This window comes from Halichondria panicea, chromosome 7 (assembly GCF_963675165.1).
Source record: "Halichondria panicea chromosome 7, odHalPani1.1, whole genome shotgun sequence".
Taxonomy (NCBI): Eukaryota; Metazoa; Porifera; class Demospongiae; order Suberitida; family Halichondriidae; genus Halichondria; species Halichondria panicea.
In genome coordinates, this window is record NC_087383.1 from 6,437,628 (window position 1) to 6,459,202 (window position 21,575).

At 38.9% G+C, this 21,575-nt stretch overlaps 1 protein-coding gene and 4 long non-coding RNA genes across 7 annotated transcripts in view; 4 read left to right on the forward strand and 1 right to left on the reverse strand.

Annotated features, from left to right (window-relative positions):
- The window catches only part of LOC135338456 (uncharacterized), a 55,175-nt gene that overhangs the window by 25,754 nt on the left and 7,846 nt on the right, over positions 1-21,575 (reverse strand). The window contains exons 5-10 of one of the 2 annotated variants that reach the window (XM_064534592.1): positions 12,379-12,474; positions 2,943-5,140; positions 2,718-2,811; positions 2,499-2,558; positions 1,927-2,268; positions 1,521-1,775 (exon numbers count right to left, since the gene is read on the reverse strand). In XM_064534592.1, the coding sequence (XP_064390662.1) occupies positions 1,774-1,775; positions 1,927-2,268; positions 2,499-2,558; positions 2,718-2,811; positions 2,943-5,140; positions 12,379-12,474 (2,792 nt within the window). In that variant the 3' untranslated portion in view covers positions 1,521-1,773. Of the gene's footprint in view, positions 1-1,520; positions 1,776-1,926; positions 2,269-2,498; positions 2,559-2,717; positions 2,812-2,942; positions 5,141-12,378; positions 12,475-21,575 lie in introns of those variants that run through there. The other variant, XM_064534593.1, reaches the window with a different exon arrangement.
- On the forward strand, positions 8,566-9,438 carry LOC135338593 (uncharacterized). Its single transcript, XR_010395626.1, has 3 exons — positions 8,566-8,756; positions 9,116-9,165; positions 9,215-9,438. It is a non-coding gene; the product is annotated as an uncharacterized LOC135338593 (long non-coding RNA).
- On the forward strand, positions 10,111-11,205 carry LOC135338577 (uncharacterized). Its single transcript, XR_010395609.1, has 3 exons — positions 10,111-10,755; positions 10,829-10,931; positions 10,986-11,205. It is a non-coding gene; the product is annotated as an uncharacterized LOC135338577 (long non-coding RNA).
- Positions 15,025-16,348, forward strand: LOC135338608 (uncharacterized). Its single transcript, XR_010395642.1, has 3 exons — positions 15,025-15,374; positions 15,735-15,784; positions 15,834-16,348. It is a non-coding gene; the product is annotated as an uncharacterized LOC135338608 (long non-coding RNA).
- On the forward strand, positions 16,353-20,737 carry LOC135338609 (uncharacterized). Of its 2 annotated transcripts, XR_010395644.1 has the most exons (3): positions 16,353-16,977; positions 17,031-17,073; positions 17,141-20,737. It is a non-coding gene; the product is annotated as an uncharacterized LOC135338609 (long non-coding RNA). The 2 variants fall into 2 exon arrangements; XR_010395643.1 differs by having other exon boundaries at positions 16,353-17,073.

Here is a 21,575-nt window from a genome sequence, read left to right on the forward strand (position 1 = left end):
CATTATCATGGGAAATAGAAGTTATGCATACTCGATCTGACTGTATGGATGATGCTGATATATCAATTTCAGTTGTGCATAATTATACTCAGACATGAACAAGCTAGTTAGTAGCTGATAAGTTAAAATTTTTAAATGCCCATGGCTAGTATTCTACAGATATAATAGTTGTTATACAAATCATCGTAAGCAGGTCTTTATGCAATGGACAACCATGCACGGGAATGAGTTGTCAGGACGGATTGTCACTACATATAATAATTATACTGCCAATACAGAACTTTAACAATAATACTGTGCAAATAGTGTGCTACAAGGAGAAGGGGGAGCCCCAAGGCTGTCAGCCTGATGATATATTTTCTTTTTCTTATTATTCTCTTTCAAATTTTACTACGTAGCGGTGGTGTTCAGTCTGTCAATTATATCAGTGATGATTTTGAAATTATCATTTTGTAGCTATATTGAACCATTCGTACTTATTATCATAATTATGCCTGTGCTATTAATTAACGTGTGCCTGGCCAATTGTGGATTCGATCTAACATGCAGTGGTAATAATTATATCGGGATCTTTAAAACAAAACAGAATAATTATAGCCTCGATCCCTATAGTTGTTCACCTATTATAATCATTACAAGAGCGAAACTCGGCCTGGGATTGAGGCTACAATGTTCTGGGCTTAATAATTTATAAAGACATCAAAAATCTATTTGTAGTTGTATACTGCATGATATAGCATTACCTGAGGTATAGCCTCTTTCCCAGCCTCATTATCTCTATTTCAACATTGTTATAAATCGGCCGGGACCACATTATACAGAAAGTCCTCTATAATTAATTAGTGCTGAAAGATAAAGTACTCCTCCATGCATGCCATGCCTAGTGGCTATAGTGCTTATATACAGCACATATCTTGTAATAACTAATAGTAAGATGTGAGATTATAATTATATAGGTCGACCAGACTCTGATCATGAGGGTCAAATTATGCTAGTTCCTATAATTATAGAAGTCTCCCTATATCAAAAAATTATGCTCATAATTATTGATATAATTTGCGAAGCCCTAAAATCATAATAATTATGACGGCAATAATTAGTATATAATTATAGAAATCTCCCTATATCAAAAAATTATGCTCATAATTATTGATATAATTTGCGAAGCCCTAATCATAATAATTATGACGGCAATAATTAGTATATAATTATAATTATATATAATTATAGGGATGAGAATGACCATAAGCTAGCTATAATACGTAAAGCGTAACTTTTTCAGTAATACATTATTTTTACACCTGTCCAGACTAGCAATAATTATGTATTGAAACATCGAGAGGTACTGCATTGTCCCTATAAGCTTTATTGGACCGGAGTTTTCTTTATTATAGAGGTTCCATGCACTGACATGTCAGTACTAGTTAAGTCTGACTTGCTTTCCAACCTCAATCTAATAATTATACGCGTGTTCATTTATTACTTTGGTTTCTTTGTCAACCATCACTTTGATCATAATGTCAATTGTTAAATTCAAATACTATAAAAATTGTGTATTGATTATAAATACCAAGTGCATGCTTAGAAAATATAAAACTCGATTTTAATGAGACACAATAAATACAATAAAAATACTATAATTATTCTATAATTATTAATGCTATTTGCAAACTAAATGAATTGTGAGTATCAAACATTCTACAGAGAGTTATACTTGAGCAAGTGTTCCTGTACACCTCTCCACACGTGACAATGTCATCGGACAGTGATACCTCCTGTACAATATATTATGAAGACAATCAGCATTAGTTTAATATTATTATACTACACTGTCATACACTAGTACAGTCTATAGCATGCACCCAACACAAGAGACTAATGCATGCATGTTTGGACATCACTAAAATTAATCTTGATTATACTCACATTGAGTCAAGTGCTGACAGATATCATCAGCTATCTTGTCTTTTCTCAGTCCCAGTAACAACTCCAGTAGAGCTTTGTGAGTTGCTGCGAAAGGATCGTGTCTTTTCCAGAGAATCAAACATTCAGTCATGGCTACTTGTGTTCCTTCATTACAGTACAACCTATTCACATCGGCCTGTTCTGCAGGAGTCAGTCCCATTGCACTCGAATATATCTTTACACCATCAAAATATTCGGCCAGGTAGGGAATATCGGAGTTCCCTATTTCACTATTGAGCTGCTCGTCAGTCAGACTGTATCTGCTCACTAGATCTTGAAGTGTGACTCGATTAGCAGCTGGTCCTATAATTATAGAGGTGCATATATGCGTTTATATCCTGTTCACTCCAGTCTCTATTTCTACCTACAATTAATACAATTACATGGCAGTACATGTGCATGTATATAAATTTATATTATTTTGGTGAAGTTTTTAAGGTCAGATTCAGTATTAGAGAACTGACAAAATATGTTATACCCTAAACATAATTATAACTATTACACATTGTTAAATGAATTTAACGACATCTTACCAAGGCTCGACGGTTGTCTGACTTCATTCCTCTCCTCAATAGTCGTCTGTGTGGCTTCGTCTAATAGGAGAATCGGAAAATACAGTCGTTGATGCAATATCAGACAATTAAACTAAAATAACATTATAATTATATATAGCCTTAATCAATTAATGATCGATAATTATTAAAAGTAACTTTCAGACGGGTATAAGCGGCAAATGGGTTTAGTGTACTCACGTGTGCTTGGACTGGGTGACAGTTCAGTCGACTCATCAGGTTGCTGTGGCAACATGTTTTCACAAAAGAACGTAGGAGCAACACCAGCCAAAACCTATAATCATGAGACAAAAGTTTATGGGTCTGGAAAAATACGATTAATTTTTGTCATTTTTTTGTACAAAATCCAAAAAGTTTATTACATAATTATAAGACATGCACATAGAATTAGTTTCCATGACTTACGAGAGGGTTCTTCCCAGAGAAAACACTGAGTGGATCCAGAATCAGTCTCAATGCTCTGCAAGTGCCGTCACCACTGTCCCTCCACACTCTCAGGGCATGCTCTAGACTGCCGCTCATTGCATGCGTGCTCTTAGCAGCCCTAGAAACAACTGAACAAACGATGTCTGATAGTTCACGATTCTTGCTCCAACAAGATGAAAGAGCTGAGAGCAGTCCATCAGAGAGTTTCTCATCGTGTGCTGGGTCACCTTCGTTGCATAGAGCTTGTAGAATATTTTCACGGAGATCAGCGTACACCTCAGATTGCAGCAGCTCACCCACGGGTACAACTTGTGTGCTGGTGGTAGATTTAACAAATTCCTTCTGACAAGAAATGCTTTTAGCAACAGATTTCATACCAAACAATGGAGCACCAGCGATGTCAGTGGAAGGTAACAACCGTTCGTCCGTGTCTATGTTGGGGCAAAACTCACAAGCAGCTTCAACCACTTTGTTGATAATAGTGGATCGTACATCGAGTACATCTAACGAGACCTTAGGTGCTTGTAGTTGAATAGTGACACTCTTCATCTCCATCACCTCAACACGGACTCTAATTCCATCCTCAGTGACCCAACACACACCAGTCTTCCAGACCGAGCATTGACCTTGCAAGGCAGGATTGTCAGTGTCCACCACTGGAGCAAGACCAAGCGACAGAGACAGTCGAAGGAGAAGAACGTGAAGAAATCGAGGGTTGAAAAAATGGTCATTGTGTGCACAGGCCAGGGACCAGTTGAAACTGTACTGGAAATTAATAGTGGTAGCCATTGGTTCGCTGGAAGCTACCAATCGGATCAGTGCTGGACAGAAGATGACGCCTCCAGAGACGGACACAGACGTTGCAGGAAGATGCTGGTCGATAAGACTGAGCACTATTTTGTCTTCAATGGGAACGGCTAGCTCGAGATGAAACAAGTATCCAATGAGCATGTCAATGTTGAAATTGGGGAAGTGTTTAGCGAGATCTGATTTTAGAACAACCCCAGTACTTGTGGAAAGCTCACAATGCTGTGTGAAATCTTCGGGAGCTAAAATGGTGCCATTTACTTCAGCCAAGAGTTTCGATTTGTCAATTACAATAAAGCTCTTTTCTGGGAAGGAAGCATTGCAAAGGAAAAGAATATGACCTTTGTCACTGAGTTGAACACAGATCTCAACAAGTCGTGGAATGCAGCTGGTAGGCACGAAAGAAAGAACTTTTTCATCTTTTCTAGAAACTCGATCCTTCATTTTCCCTTGAACTTCTTCCAGGGTTACAGCAATCTCACCCGAGTACTTGTCAAGAAGGTGGACAAGAAACATATGAGCATTGAGGCTCACAGACAACCGCTCTCGAATGGAAGCACAGCTAGTTTCAACAATATGCCTAAAACTCGTCATGCCATCAGAACTTGAAAAGCGACAATCCATTGAAACAAATCCAGCAAGATCAAACATCGAAAACTTTTGAATGGCTCGTACTATAATTTTCTTCTTTTGCTCCGCTTGTGTGCTTGTCACGAGATCAGCATGACTACCTACCACAATGAGTGGTGCTTTGCCCTCCATATTGGCACACTGGTTGGCAACAATTCCCAACCAATAGGAGACGGAAGTTGCTGTGATGGTGTCGTTATTCTGGAGACCGATTACCATGACAAAAACAGGTGGACACGTATCGACTGTATTCTTGATAATGGCAGCGTGACTGCTGTAGTAGACCTCTTGACCAGCAAAGTCATAGACCAACACATCTCCAAAGACACGGCTCTTGAATAATCGAGGGATGATTCCGGCTGTTTTCTGGCTGACTCCATCGACTTCTTTAGGAGAGACGAAGATGTTGACTAGATATGTGCGTGCTGTTGGCTCGTGTTCCATTGCTTCAATGAGAGTGCTCTTTCCTTCTCCACCGTGACCGATAACAAACATTTTCACTGGGTTTTTCAGAGGATCCTTTGAAAACAATTTACCAAGAGCTTTACGATGATTGGTATACACATCTTCGGCAGTAGCTCCGTGTTGCAACAAGAGTAGAATGATTTCCTTGTTCCCTGCAAGAAAGAGTGGTGTGTGTCCATCGTCATCTTTGATATTAGGATCACAGCCAACAACGTCATTCAAAAGATATTTCACGATTTTGGTAACCCCATACTTGCAGGCAAGTAGAAGAACATCTGTAATGGAATAATCATTGAGCACCTAGCTGAAAGTACATGTATATGCAGTACTCTATAATAATATTAACCTGATTCATTCATACAAGTTTTGGTTACCGTATAGCGGGTAATTTTCGGGGGACAAAATATTCGTGGTTCAGCAATATTGAGACATTTCGTGGGTAATATTTTTGTGGTAGCTGCCTGCACTGCAGGTAAAGGTAGGCATGGTCGCTTCATTCGTGGGTAAAATATTCGTGGTCAGACCTCCAATCACGAAAACCACAACTATTTTGCCCCACGAAAATTACACGCTATACGGTATTCAAAGATATCTTATAATTATACATTCACGTGTTGTGTAATGCATAATTATAGTGTAGGTAATTATAATTGTATTATGATTTACTTATTATTGTCTTGCATCACTTCTATACGATGTACATCAAAGAAATTGCGAGTACTACAACAAAACTCACTGAGCCGTGACCACAAGGGCAATAACGAATGCGTAAAGCCAAGCGTCGTGCTACATTATACGCCTACGCCCATGTTTTAAGATTTAATTACAGTAACTTTAACCATAGAAACCACACATTGACGAGTTATAATGTCATCAAATACACATGTAGAATAATAATAGAGATAAAACAATTGTTTTTTGTTCGATACTGTATATTGGGAGATGTCTGAAACACATTCACATGAATTGAATAAAGCAGATCCAAGGTTCTAAATCAGTTTTGTTGTAGCTGTTGCTTCTGTGAGCTGTTTATAGGAATTAAGGAGCTCTGTCTCACAGCATAACGTAGCCAGTCAGAGAGCCAGAACACACGAGCCATGAAGAGAATCAGAACACAACAATCAGAGAGTCTCACAAACAGGGCCAGAGGGAGTAGACCTTTCAACATGACAGTTAACCTTTCCCAGCTCAAAATACAGACACCTTTTTCTTCATATCTTATGAATACATTTAAATCACTTGTAACTAGTAATCCAGACCCTAGCCTCGATCCCAGGCCGAGTTTTCGCTTTTATAACGGTTAGGCGAATAACTAGACCTGGTACTAGTTGTCTGCGCATGTCAGTCGTTCGTCAGATTCTGAAGAATGGATATTCTCGTTCACTTTCGAGACATTTATATTCGTGTACTATATCGTGTACTATAGAAGCCAGTTCCCGTTTTATCATTATTGGGAATGGCTCTTAGCTGAGCTTCTCTCTTCTCTGAAGCTTATGGAAAAAATTATTCTGAAGACTGAACAACAAGGGAAGAGGTATAAAGTTTTGTCAAGCTTGTTAAGGTCATATATTTTTGTTTGGGCCCTATTTTATATCAGTCTTGTTCATGTTTGGCAAGATAGGTAGACTATATTATAGTTTCATCATTAATAATATTATGGTGGATCAAGTGAAGAGTGTGAGCTATAGAGAACTTGGTGCTGCCATCATCAGCTCGTCGACAATGACACTATAACCTGTTTAATATGAGAATTTTAATATGTATAGATCTACACATAATTATTATTTAGAACGTCTACTTCTCTGTACAGGAGCAATGGCTAATATCCAGCTGCAGCACTACACATCAGGGAAGGGGGCCGGTGAAGGAGGCTAGCATAATTATCATGCTATGATAGCTAGCTTTAGCAAAGAAGCAAAATGATGACTAAGCTATTAGTTTAGATCTAAGACACAAGAAAAATATATTATATATTGTATGGATAGAATCTAAACACACAATATAGACTGGTAGAACATCTCTAGCACTGCATACCCACACTCATTTTCACTCTTCTACCGTCCTTCTACCCTCACACGACTTCCCGATATAATAGTTATATACATGCTCTCCTTTTTGCTAACTCTATACCTCTATTCTATAATTATTCCTCCATTCCTTCCGTTGAACAAACATAATTATATGTGAACTTCGCGAGTTGATCAATTCGCAATAATAAAATCGCAAAATCTAAAATTATTACTAGTAAATACACACGATCCTTACCAGAACGCAATAGTTAGATCGCAAAGGGTCAAAGTTTTGCTGCTTGGGCTCATTATGCCTTGGTGCACATGCGCAAGCGTGGTATACGGTAGTGTGTTTGTGTGTCTGTGTGTGTCTGTGTAGACTGCTACAGCTGCTCAAGGATGAATAAAGTGCAAGTAAGAGTTTCTATAGGCTTCTAGTCATGTTTACTTGGATTTGCTTCGTCCCTGAGTTATGCCTAGTACGCATGGTAAACGCTTCATACATAGACGCTGCTAAGAAGCATAAGCAAGCCAAGCAGGGGTCCTTGGGCACAGAGAGTTAGCACCACAGGCAAAAGACATACATGTAATTAGATTGAAGCACCTTCTTCAGAGATAGAGAGATGCCTGCGCTTGATGCTTTGTACAATATAAACAAATACGCGGGGGAGTTAGGTCAGGAATTGATTACATTCCATTGGTCTGGCACATTTCACTGTGAAATTACCTCAAGACAAGAGTGCTCAGACCCCTTCTCAGGAGGGGGCTGATCCATGAGACTACTATTATCCTTGGCTTGAACTTTTGACATTGATCGTTTTAACAACAATCATGGCCGATCATTACCCACTCTTTGAGTTTCTCTGTGATTCTGGATTCTGCCTGCATGCAGTAAATTCAATGCAAGATTGTTCATCAATAATTCATGTAGTAGGAATGTTATGTAGCTTTGGCACCTCGCATCAGCACCCTCGGTGCTTTCATTCGCAAAGGTTTTTCACCAGCAAAATATTCTAGTAATAATTATAGATTGAACGATTTAGATAAAGAACAGAAAAGGAGAGCCTGTGTAGGCTACTTCGACAGTATACTGCACAAAGCGTACCTCGAGGCAGGATATTACTAATACCACGTGAAAGACCCGCTCAATGTGCATGTGCTTGTACCTACAACGTGCACACACAGCGTGCAAACAATTATCACTACTGTTGCCGTCATTATTTTTTTAATCTTTCACGTGGTATTATTAATTTGGAGCTATAACTTGCAATTGCATATACCGTACCCTCACGAAAATACACCCACCCTTTTTCTAGGCTTATTAGGGGACTGGGCGTTTAATCGCGAACGACGAGTTTTCATTCGAATATACGCCCACCCGCGGCCTCAAATCGAGGTTTACACTTTGCTCTATGACAATAATTATTATTCTTTATTAATTTATTGTATTTTCATTTTTAATACATAATTATGTGATAGTACTTAGGAAAAGGGCCCTTAACGCGGGCATTTTCAAATCAGTTTTTATTGTTGAATCGGATAGAGCGTCCTTTAAGCTTCAAAATGATACCAAGATCGACCTCCTAGCTACTTTCTTTCCGGAGATATGTTCGAGGGAACGCTACGAAGGTATTGCAACGCCCTCTTGAGTAAATGACGCTCAAACGTCATGAATAATTGAAGTTCAATTATTGCTTTCCGGGCACTTCCGTATACTCATAAAGCTTCGTAAAAGATGTTCTGGAGAAGACAAGTTAGTTAGATGAAGGCTAGGCGTTCTAGGACTCTCTAGCTAGCTAGTATAGCTATGTAACTGGATTGCTTGGCACCTAGGAAGGATCTTCGAAGAAATAAAGAGACAAAGACTCCTGTCGCTCGAATGGTAAGCTCTCATGTCTTGTTATAAGCTTGTACTTATTATCTGTGTAATGTATCAGTCTTATAAAAGATCCCTCACTTGTATGGAGCCTACAGAAGTGTCTCTGTCCTTCATACAACTTAAAGGAAGCCTAAGTGATCTATTATAGGTAGTGTTTCACTTAGTATTCGTCCATATCTATCTAAGGCTTGATCCAACTTATTAGTAGCCTTATAAGAAGCTTTCCTCCTTTAATTTAGTACTGGTATCACTGCCATTGTGCTTAGTAGTAACAGGCCTGATGGGATGGGTGATCACATCATGGAGGGCCCAGGAAACTGCGTGGAATTGTCGTATAACATTTATATTGATGGTTCCCCCAGGTGGTGGTAAGTGTCGGAGGCCTGAGAAACGCTAGTCTATTGGCTAGAATGTAAGTGACATTGATATTGTGTCTATCTTAACTTACTACTTATCTGTAGGTTGTTATGGAGTGTTTATGAGGACAAGTGGCACGGGATACGTACATCTAAAGAAACAAGAGTGGATCTGCGCCAAGCTAGCTAGCTAGATAGCTGCTCTTTCTAATCTATTTCTGTTGCTAAATTATGTTTGTTAAGAAGTGGAGCTATAATATACCTGGCTCCTCTTGATGATTGTAAGTACTGGGCTGATGAAATAGTCCTGTACAAGTTGTCATCTTTTATTTGTTAAAAATAATTAACAATAATAGGGAAATTCCCTGGGAATTTCCCCTCACGTAGCCAGTAAATTTCATTGTAAAAAATGAACGTTCGGTGAGTTTCTTCAACGTCCGCACTTGACCTGTTTAAAGCTTCGTAGAGACCCAAATTTTTACAGGTAGGTAGAGGAAGGGTTTAAGGTAGCACCTGTGAAAAAAAATTTTTTTTGCCTATGTTTTTCATTTCTACTAAATAATTATTGGCCTATAGCTTAATTTAATTATTGCCGCGTTAAGGGCCCTTTTCCTAAGTACTATCACATATAGTATGAACATTTCATTGACTACAACAATTTTATAAACTAATGCATGAGTATATTATGATCAAAGCATGGCAAGAGAATCAACATGAAGAAGTGGATGCTTGTTGACGTCAAATGTAGCAGAAACTTCTAGGATGGTAGGTCATACTCCTACAGAGCAGCTATCAGGTACTTTGTTTCAGAAAACCAAGGCAAGGTAACCTGCAAAATTAGCCTGTGTGACGACTTTCTTGGACTTTGTGTTTTCATTTCTCAGCATATAGGACTGCTTGTTCCCTGCATATACATCTTCAGGGGCAAACAGATCCATACAGAGAAAGTTATATGTCTGATCTTGCACTGTTAAAAATGGGGTGTTACGTAGCACACTAATTTTAGTAGGTAAATGTCAGTGGTGTGTTAATGAACACACTGGTGTGTTTGTCGTGCTCAACAACACACTTGGAGTGTAATAAAACACACTTGGGTGACACAACAGAATGGTGTGTTACTGAACACACTGACATCCATACAGTGGTGTAAAGTAGCACACGATATATAAGATATTAAGAAGGTCTTTTTACTTTTCAGATACCAGAATTAATATTTATGTTCCACTTAGTACAGTTAGATCACCAAGAGTGCTAAGTATGTGCAAGTGAAATAAGAGTTGAAATGCTGCAAATGCGGGAAACAACTTGCTATCACTCTCAAAGGAAGCTTTATACTTTGCAAACCCAGAAATCCAGGTCCTAAAAGTATGGCTATAGTATATAGAAGCCTGCAATGCATGTAGAATCTCTACATGCATGCTATATATACTAGAGCTAAGTGGCTAAGTCCAGACCAAGGTTTCTGTGTGCGCATGCGCATTGAGGCTAGAAGCACATGTAGTGTGCTTTAATTAAAATCAACAAAAGACTCAAGAACTGGAGAAGAACAAAATTTAGCTCTATACTAACTGCACTGAGTATTTAGCTTTCCTGAAGAATATACACTACTGCAGCACTTCATGGAGCTTCCAAAGGCCATTCATGTGGTAAGCTGGTGAAATACTATGTGTGATATGATCATATAAATTATATAATTATATAGCCTTTCTCACAACTCAGCCCAGAACTTGACCTCATTTTTGACTTGAGCACTGGTTTGGGTACAGAAGTGACTATTCTCTGGGACATACTAACTGCTATAAATGTGCAGAAAAGTATCCAGGTACGTGGAGTGTAATAGATATGCTTACCAGACATAATTGTATTTATTATTTAGGACAAGAATACAAGATGACTTCAATCAAAATGTGCTACTGCTGCTGTGCGCTCTTTCGTCAAAAAGGAAACATGTGATGTGCTGTCATTAACAATAATGTGTTGTAATAATCCGTATAACATTTAAATAGTCGTTCGTTGTAAAGATGTGTTTTTAATTTGTGTTAAATGACTTGTACATTTTGTTGAAATTGCAATAGCACCAAGCTAAATAACATAGAGCAACTACACTATAGAAGTAATCTTACCGTCCTGAAAATAACCAAGTTACGAGGTGCACATGCACTGTATGCATGTGCTAGACAACACATTTACCATTATTAGTGTGCTTGAAGGCACTGTATGCATGTGCTAGACAACACATTTACCATTATTAGTGTGCTTAAAGGCACTTATGCATGTGCTAGATAACACACTTGCCAATGTGTTCAGCAACACACAACAGTCTATGTGTTACAAAACACCTTTAGGGGTGTCAAATTTAAAGTGTCATAGCAACATCCCAAAAGTGTGTTCCAGAACACATCATTTTTAACAGTGTGGTCCAGCAAAGAGTATAGTTTTACTAGCTACTACCTAAAACTTCCTTTCTTCACTAAAATTAATAGTGAACATGTGGCATTCAGCTACTGCGCATGCTCAACTTCTTATTCTGGGTGGGCTTATAATCGAGTAAAAATACCCTCGTGCAAGAACTTCGAAGCAAAAGTGGGGATGGGTGTTTATTCAAGATGGGCTTATTTTCGCGAGGGTACGGTAACTATAATTATACCAATATTTTCCTATGGTGGTATATATTTCGTATTGTATAGAGCATCATCAAATTAACGCAATACGTTCTCCTGAGGTGTAGTGACATTTAATTGGGCAGAACGTTCATACGAAAATTTGCACCAGCGAAAATTACCCGCTATGGTATACACTTCGTAGCAGGGCCATGCAGGGAAGCAGACTCCTTAATTTTAGCGTGAAAGCTGACACACTGTCTTCTTTGTATCTTAGTTGTATAGCTATAATTATTAACTAACTTTTATCTGCATACTAAAAAGTCGCTAAAATACTTTACTAAAAAAAGGCCATCTGTTTTTTGCTATTCTGCAGCAAATCACGATAATGTTTCCTGCATGACTCATCAATAATTGTTCATACGCACAGTATTAATTAGCTGAGCTATAATTATGCTATCCAGTGCATGCATGCAATGATAGAGCTATAGCTACCTCTATAAATTCTATCCTTTATAGGCTCGTCATCAAACTGGTGCTCAAGCCCCTAAAGGATCTGCCACTGACGCAAACAGAAGAAGAATTTACTTTATTCTGTATACATACAAGTAACACATAACCTGTACTTCAGCACATTGATATTGTATTAGCTAACATCTACTAACTTACCATTGACAGCCACATTGCACTCTGAGATCAGGTACTTGATAGTGTTCATCTTCCCCTCTTCGACTGCTAGTCCCAGTGGAGTTAGCCCGTCACCGACTAAAATAGTGGTGAATCAAACAATGTGACAAAAAGGACCACCCCACTGATTAATTAGTGGGTGAGACTTTACTAATAATGGATACCATGCATGCATGCATTGTTTCATTTCATCATAAATAATTTTATGATAATTATACAGTATATTATAGCAGCAACCTCTTATAAACTTCTTAACTGGGGGAAGTTGGGTTGTCGCCCGGTTTCAAATACTTATTGTGATTTGAATAATTTTTAATGTTGGTTTCAGTTAGGCCTGTGCCAAATATTCAAATTTTTTCACCTATTATTCATATTCGCACTTTATCAGCCTATTATTTACTTCATCCACCTAAGCGAGGTATATACGGTAGTGTGTTTGTGTGTCAGCATGTGTGTGTATAGACTGCTACAGCTGCTCAAGGATCACTGAAGTGCAAGTAAGAGTTTCTATACGCTTCTAGTCATGTTTTCTTGGATTTTTATTCGTGGATTTGCAAAATAATGCTTCGTTCTCGAGTTATGCCTGGTTTTGATTACTTGGAATGCCATTGCAGCTTTTTCGGAGAAGCACGTAGCCAAACTTGTGTACCGAGTATAATTGCTACTCTACTTAGTAGTTAGCTCTGCACCAGAACGCTAGCTATTCCATGGTAGCTGCAAGAGTGAGAAGAAAGCTCTGATAATGGCATCCATTAATTTTAGACTTGAACTTTGGCATCGATCGTTTTTTAACAACAATCATGGTCGATCATTACCCACTCTTTGAGTTTGCATGCAGCATGCAAATAATTCATCATGTATACCGTACTACGTGTATAAGCTTTATGTTATGTAGCTTTGGCATCTCCACCGAGGCATCAGCACCTGCGATGCTTTCATTCAAATTAATCCTATTATTATGCCTCAGTGCGCATGAGCAAGCGAGGTATACGGTAGTGTGTGTGTTTGTGTGTGTGTGTGTGTGTGTGCGTGTGTGTAGACTGCTACAGCTGCTCAAGGATGAATCAAGTGCAAGTAAGAGTTTCTATAGGCCTCTGGTTATGTTTACTTGGATTTTAATTCGTGAATTTGCAAAATAATGCTTCGTTTTCGAGTTTTGCTTACTCGGAATGCCATTGCAGCCTTTTCAGAAGAGCACGTAGTATACCGAGTGTTACACTACTCTACTTATTGTAGTTAGCTCTGCGCTATAGCTATTGGTAGCTGCAAGAGTGAGGAGGAGAGCTGTAAGGCTCTGCTGATGGCAGCCACTAATTTTAGACTTTAACTTTTGGCATCGATCGTTTTTAACAACAATCATGGTCGATTTGAGTTTGCATGCAGCAAAATGTTCATCAGTATAAAAAAGCTATTAGTAGCTTTATGTTATGTAGCTTTGGCATCTCCACCAAGGCATCAGCACCTGCGGTGCTTTCATTCAAATTATTCAACATTCACAGCAATGATATAAAACACGTATATAATAATTTTATTACAAATTATATATAGCACCATAAATAATTAATGGGATTTAATTTCAGCAGCTAATAACAAACTTTTATTAGCACACAAAATGTGGTTTCAACATAAAAATGATTGGAATAACGATTGATACGTAAAAATGTGGGATAATATATTTTCACAGTGATTTATTATTCACATTGTAAAAAACTGCCTATTATTCAAAAAATTATTCCTAATTTTGGTACAGGCCTATAGTCCCAGTCCTGCACCTGAGTATGAGGCGCTTTATATAGGGCCGAGTGAAGCGAGTCTCTATTATAATAATATAGTCATCTGTCTGTCTGTGATGGACGTACGGCACGGATTTTATCGTGATCCTACAATATAAAGTACCCGTTCCGTTTACGTAGTACACCAGTAGTACGTTTCATAACGTTTCCGTTTTGACACCATCACATTAAAAGCGTTACAATTTACTGTACCGTTGTTATTTACCGTTACATGTTGCAAGCACGTTGTAGAAAAGTGGCAAACAGATTAAGAGACAATCCTATAGTCATCTCAAGTACTTAGCTATGCTATGGCTTATGTCTACCTGTATAATTAAGTCTATAATTTATTATAATTATATAATTATATAGCTCTTGATCTATAACAAAGACATAATTATAACGCACCATTCACATGCAGGTTCTTCAACTTCTTATTAAAAAGATATTAATGTCTGCAGTCTCTATATTATATAAATATGAGTCCTATCTCTGTTCTACAAGGTTAGAAAACGCTACACTGCAAAAACACTTTTGTTATTGTGACAGTTTGCTACCGGCACAAAATGTTATCTTGACAAAACGTTTGTCAATTTCCTGCAATTATTGTTATAACGACAAATCATAGTTTATTTAACTATTAATATAGTTTATCTAACTATTAATATTTGTTATTATAATGGTAGATTGTTATTTGAACACATGTGTTGTCATTTTGTCGAAGCGTTGTTGATCTCACATTTAGTGGAAGTTACCGTTCATTGTCAAATTAACATTAATGTGTGACAATAACAAATGTGACAGGGCCAATGAAAACAGACCTTAACGCGGGCATTTTCGAATCAGTTTTTATTGTTGAATCTGATAGGGCGTCCTTTAAGCTTCAAAATGATACCAAGATCGACCTCCTAGCTACTTTCTTTCCGGAGATATGTTCGAGGGAACGCTACAAAGGTATTGCAACGCCCTCTTGAGTAAATGACGCTCAAACGTCATGATAATTGAAGTTCAATTATTGGCTTCCGGGCACTTCCGTATACTCATAAAGCTTAGTAAAAGATGTTCTGGATAAGACAAGTTAGTTAGATGAAGGCTAGGCGTTCTAGGACTCTCTAGCTAGCTAGTATAGCTATGTAGCTGGATTGCTTGGCACCTAGGAAGGATCTTCGAAGAAATAAAGAGACAAGGACTCCCGTCGCTCAAATGGTAAGCTCTCATGTCTTGTTATAAGCTTGTACTTATTATCTGTGTAATGTATCAGTCTTATAAAAGATCCCTCACTTGTATGGAGCCTACAGAAAGTGTCTCTGTCCTTCATACAGCTTAAAGGAAGCCTAAGTGATCTATTATAGGTAGTCTTTCACTTAGTATTCATCCGTATCGATCTAAGGCTTGATCCAACTTATTAGTAGCCTTATAAGAAGCTTTCCTCCTTTAATTTAGTACTGGTATCACTGCCATTGTGCTTAGTAGTAACAGGCCTGATGGGATGGGTGATCACATCATGGAGGGCCCAGGAAACTGCGTGGAATTGTCGTATAACATTTATATTGATGGTTCCCCCAGGTGGTGGTAAGTGTCGGAGGCCTGAGAAACGCTTGTCTATTGGCTAGAATGTAAGTGACATTGATATTGTGTCTATCTTAACTTACTACTTATCTGTAGGTTGTTATGGAGTGTTTATGAAGACAAGTGGCACGGGATACGTACATCTAAAGAAACAAGAGTGGATCTACGCCAAGCTAGCTAGCTAGATAGCTGCTCTTTCTAATCTATTTCTGTTGCTAAATTATGTTTATTAAGAAGTGGAGCTATAATATACCTGGCTCCTCTTGATGATTGTAAGTACTGGGCTGATGAAATAGTCCTGTACAAGTTGTCATCTTTTATTTGTTAAAAATAATTAACAATAATAGGGAAATTCCCAGGGAATTTCCCCTCACGTAGACAGTAAATTTCATTGTAAAAAATGAACGTTCGGTGAGTTTCTTCAACGTCCGCGCTTGACCTGTTTAAAGCTTCGTAGAGACCCAAATTTTTACAGGTAGGTAGAGGAAGGGTTGAAGTTAGCACCTGTGAAAAAAAAAATTTTTTGCCCATGTTTTTCATTTCTACTAAATTGGCCTATAGCTTAATTTAATTATTGCCGCGTTAAGGTCCGTTTTCATTGGCCCTGTCACAAATTATAAAGTTACAGCTAGAACTCTACTAAAAGATACGTGCAAGTTTGCATCGCTGATTTCAACCTACTCAACCTATACTCGATTACCCTAGCTCGTAATAAATTGTCTACACTGAAACATCTCAGTCTTATATCTTTGCATGCTCATGTTCAATTGTGTATGTAGCAATTGGAGACTTGTGACTGGGCATGGTAAGTTACAGTGGCAGTGAAGAAGTCAGGAGCCTCCAGAGTCCTTCAGTGCAGTGCAGTGCAGGCAGCCTTCTCTCTAGCCTCCTTCTGGCCTGAAGAGCGGCCTGGGATCGAGGCTACCTTCTCTCTAGTCTCTAACTCTAGCTAGTCTCGAGGCCAGATTCTGATTAAGGAGAGTTTGGCCTCGAGACTATAATTATAAGCTGGAACTATAGGTGTGGCATGAGGGGGCGTTCAGGAGGGCGAGGCCTCAAACATACTTAGCACATGGTGCTTGCAGCTGCACCAGACTGCAGCTGCTCATGCAGCTTTATACCATCACTGACTGCATGCCTGTACCCCTGGCCCTGGGCTACCATGTTCCATGTACACCAGCTAGGATCTAGGAGTCAAGAGTCACCTGCATCTGCAGCTTGAAAGAAAAGACAATCGCAAGTTAGTCAGTGCTCATTGCTAAACTCAACTTATTGCCCAATACTCTCTTTCAGATTTTCTTAAAGAGTAGATAGTACCACCATCTCAAAGAAAAAAGTTAAGTTCCATTGCATGCTGTTGGTGCATGGCATGTACATGATCTCAAAACTCTCTGAATTCACAGTTTACAAATCACTGCTATACCGTATCGGCGTATAACTCCACCATGTACCAGCTTCAAAGAAAAAGGATTTAAGTTATGTTGCTCATTGCTAAATAAATGTGTTTACGTGTTTCTTCCAGCTGCAGATTTTACCGTACCTCGGCCCCACAATGTGTACCAGCTAGGAGTCTATACTTAACCACCTTCATCGACTTCAAAGAAACGACTTGCAAGTTATGTCAGATTCCATAAAACTATATAGCTAGCTAGAGGGCAACTGTCCCTGGTTTCGACCTTCATCTGTAGCATACTGATTTACGAGTTTGTGTCTTCATGTGTCAGTTACACTGGTTTCGACTGGTCAACTTCGTCCATGGGGTGATAGCTAGCATACTGATTTACGAGTTTGTGTGTATGTGTCCTCATGTGTCAGTTACACTGGTTTCGACTGGTCAACTTCGTCCATGGGGTGATAGCTAGCATTGTAATTTACCAGTTTGTGTGTATGTGTCCTCATGTGTCAGTTACACTGGTTTCGACTGGTCAACTTCGTCCATGGGGTGATAGCTAGCATTGTAATTTACCAGTTTGTGTGTATGTGTCCTCATGCGTCAGTTACACTGGTTTCGACTGGTCAACTTCGTCCATGGGGTGATAGCTAGCATTGTAATTTACCAGTTTGTGTGTACATGTATGTGTCCTCATGCGTCAGTTACACTGGTTTCGACTGGTCAACTTCGTCCATGGGGTGATAGCTAGCATTGTAATTTACCAGTTTGTGTGTATGTGTCCTCATGCGTCAGTTACACTGGTTTCGACTGGTCAACTTCGTCCATGGGGTGATAGCTAGCATTGTAATTTACCAGTTTGTGTGTATGTGTCCTCATGCGTCAGTTACACTGGTTTCGACTGGTCAACTTCGTCCATGGGGTGATAGCTAGCATTGTAATTTACCAGTTTGTGTGTATGTGTCCTCACGTGTCAGTTACACTGGTTTCGACTGGTCAACTTCGTCCATGGAGTGATAGCTAGCATTGTAATTTACCAGTTTGTGTGTATGTGTCCTCACGTGTCAGTTACACTGGTTTCGACTGGTCAACTTCGTCCATGGGGTGATAGCTAGCATTGTAATTTACCAGTTTGTGTGTATGTGTCCTCACGTGTCAGTTACACTGGTTTCGACTGGTCAACTTCGTCCATGGAGTGATAGCTAGCATTGTAATTTACCAGTTTGTGTGTATGTGTCCTCACGTGTCAGTTACACTGGTTTCGACTGGTCAACTTCGTCCATGGGGTGATAGCTAGCATTGTAATTTACCAGTTTGTGTGTATGTGTCCTCATGCGTCAGTTACACTGGTTTCGACTGGTCAACTTCGTCCATGGGGTCATAGCTAGCATACTGATTTACGATTTTGTGTGTATGTGTCCTCACGTGTCAGTTACACTGGTTTCGACTGGTCAACTTCGTCCATGGGGTGATAGCTAGCATACTGATTTACGAGTTTGTGTGTATGTGTCCTCATGTGTCAGTTACACTGGTTTCGACTGGTCAACTTCGTCCATGGGGTGATAGCTATAGCATACTGATTTACGAGTTTGTGTGTATATGTGTCCTCACGTGTCAGTTACACTGGTCAACTTCGTCCATGGGGGTGATAGCTTATACTATTTACATTTTGCACTACATATGTGTTGATAACTATAGTGACTTCAATCTTTTGTTCTGTAGGGGCTTATTGTGACGAAAATGATCTGAGGGATGTAGCGTTCATGAAACCAAACGAAACGCCTGCAGTTCACTACTGGAATTTCAAGAAACGCTAAGTGATGAACACTAAAAACAATTTACTGACAGAAGAAATGTATTGTGCTGCATGTCATGTGATCCAGTGATCTTATTCTATCATAAACTCATTGTTCTAATACCGTTTGACCTTCTGCATGTGCGTACGTGCGCGAGAAAACAACTAATTAAATGACAAAGGTATAGTGTTAATTTAACAAAGAAATTCACTTCATAGCAGTGTTAATTCAGCATTCACTTTGCTATTTTGACATAGAAGTACAATAAATTGGTGAAATTCAGATGACATAATACTTTGTTGTTTTGACATAATTTCTTTGCTTGAATGACAAAACATTGTAGGTTGTTTTACCTTTGTCATTCTAACAAATATTATTCTGTCATGTGAGATTCATCACCGGGACAAACTTTTGTTTGTTAAATTAACAAAAGTGTTTTTGCAGTGTACTTAACCACCTTCATCGACTTCAAAGAAACGACTTGCAAGTTATGTCAGATTCCATAAAACTATATAGCTAGCTAGAGGGCAACTGTCCCTGGTTTCGACCTTCATCTGTAGCATACTGATTTACGAGTTTGTGTCTTCATGTGTCAGTTACACTGGTTTCGACTGGTCAACTTCGTCCATGGGGTGATAGCTAGCATACTGATTTACGAGTTTGTGTGTATGTGTCCTCATGTGTCAGTTACACTGGTTTCGACTGGTCAACTTCGTCCATGGGGTGATAGCTAGCATTGTAATTTACCAGTTTGTGTGTATGTGTCCTCATGTGTCAGTTACACTGGTTTCGACTGGTCAACTTCGTCCATGGGGTGATAGCTAGCATTGTAATTTACCAGTTTGTGTGTATGTGTCCTCATGCGTCAGTTACACTGGTTTCGACTGGTCAACTTCGTCCATGGGGTGATAGCTAGCATTGTAATTTACCAGTTTGTGTGTACATGTATGTGTCCTCATGCGTCAGTTACACTGGTTTCGACTGGTCAACTTCGTCCATGGGGTGATAGCTAGCATTGTAATTTACCAGTTTGTGTGTATGTGTCCTCACGTGTCAGTTACACTGGTTTCGACTGGTCAACTTCGTCCATGGAGTGATAGCTAGCATTGTAATTTACCAGTTTGTGTGTATGTGTCCTCACGTGTCAGTTACACTGGTTTCGACTGGTCAACTTCGTCCATGGGGTGATAGCTAGCATTGTAATTTACCAGTTTGTGTGTATGTGTCCTCATGCGTCAGTTACACTGGTTTCGACTGGTCAACTTCGTCCATGGGGTCATAGCTAGCATACTGATTTACGATTTTGTGTGTATGTGTCCTCACGTGTCAGTTACACTGGTTTCGACTGGTCAACTTCGTCCATGGGGTGATAGCTAGCATACTGATTTACGAGTTTGTGTGTATGTGTCCTCACGTGTCAGTTACACTGGTTTCGACTGGTCAACTTCGTCCATGGGGTGATAGCTATAGCATACTGATTTACGAGTTTGTGTGTATATGTGTCCTCACGTGTCAGTTACACTGGTCAACTTCGTCCATGGGGGTGATAGCTTATACTATTTACATTTTGCACTACATATGTGTTGGTAACTATAGTGACTTCAATCTTTTGTTCTGTAGGGGCTTATTGTGACGAAAATGATCTGAGGGATGTAGCGTTCATGAAACCAAACGAAACGCCTGCAGTTCACTACTGGAATTTCAAGAAACGCTAAGTGATGAACACTAAAAACAATTTACTGACAGAAGAAATGTATTGTGCTGCATGTCATGTGATCCAGTGATCTTATTCTATCATAAACTCATTGTTCTAATACCGTTTGACCTTCTGCATGTGCGTACGTGCGCGAGAAAACAACTAATTAAATGACAAAGGTATAGTGTTAATTTAACAAAGAAATTCACTTCATAGCAGTGTTAATTCAGCATTCACTTTGCTATTTTGACATAGAAGTACAATAAATTGGTGAAATTCAGATGACATAATACTTTGTTGTTTTGACATAATTTCTTTGCTTGAATGACAAAACATTGTAGGTTGTTTTACCTTTGTCATTCTAACAAATATTATTCTGTCATGTGAGATTCATCACCGGGACAAACTTTTGTTTGTTAAATTAACAAAAGTGTTTTTGCAGTGTAGCTATAGCTATAGCTAATAGCTATACAGCTAGCTAACTACTTCACAATAGCTATATATACGGTGGCCCTGAGCGTTACTATTATATTAGTTCACCTTAGCTACTTGATAGTTCAACTAGGTTTGTAGTTCAACAACCTTCTACTTGATAGTTCGCCTACCTTAGCTACTTCGAAGTTGACCTTTGAACTGTATGTTAATGCCATGCGACTCAATATAAATGAGAGCTCCATGTATATATACAGGTACTGAGGATTATCTGCAGCCGGTTAGTGCTACCCTATGGGTAACAGCAATGCAAGATGAGAGTATCACACTCGATTCATTTGGAAGTTATACATGTTATTCACAATATACTAGCTAGTCTAGCTTGGGGCAATATAGAGCTATAGGATTAAGAGACCTTTTTCTTCTCTTCCCCCTCCCCTCTGAGAAAAAGTCTGGCCCCAGACTAATACAATACATGCAGTTCAAGTTGTTCACGTTTGTATCTCCTAATCCCATCGCAGCAC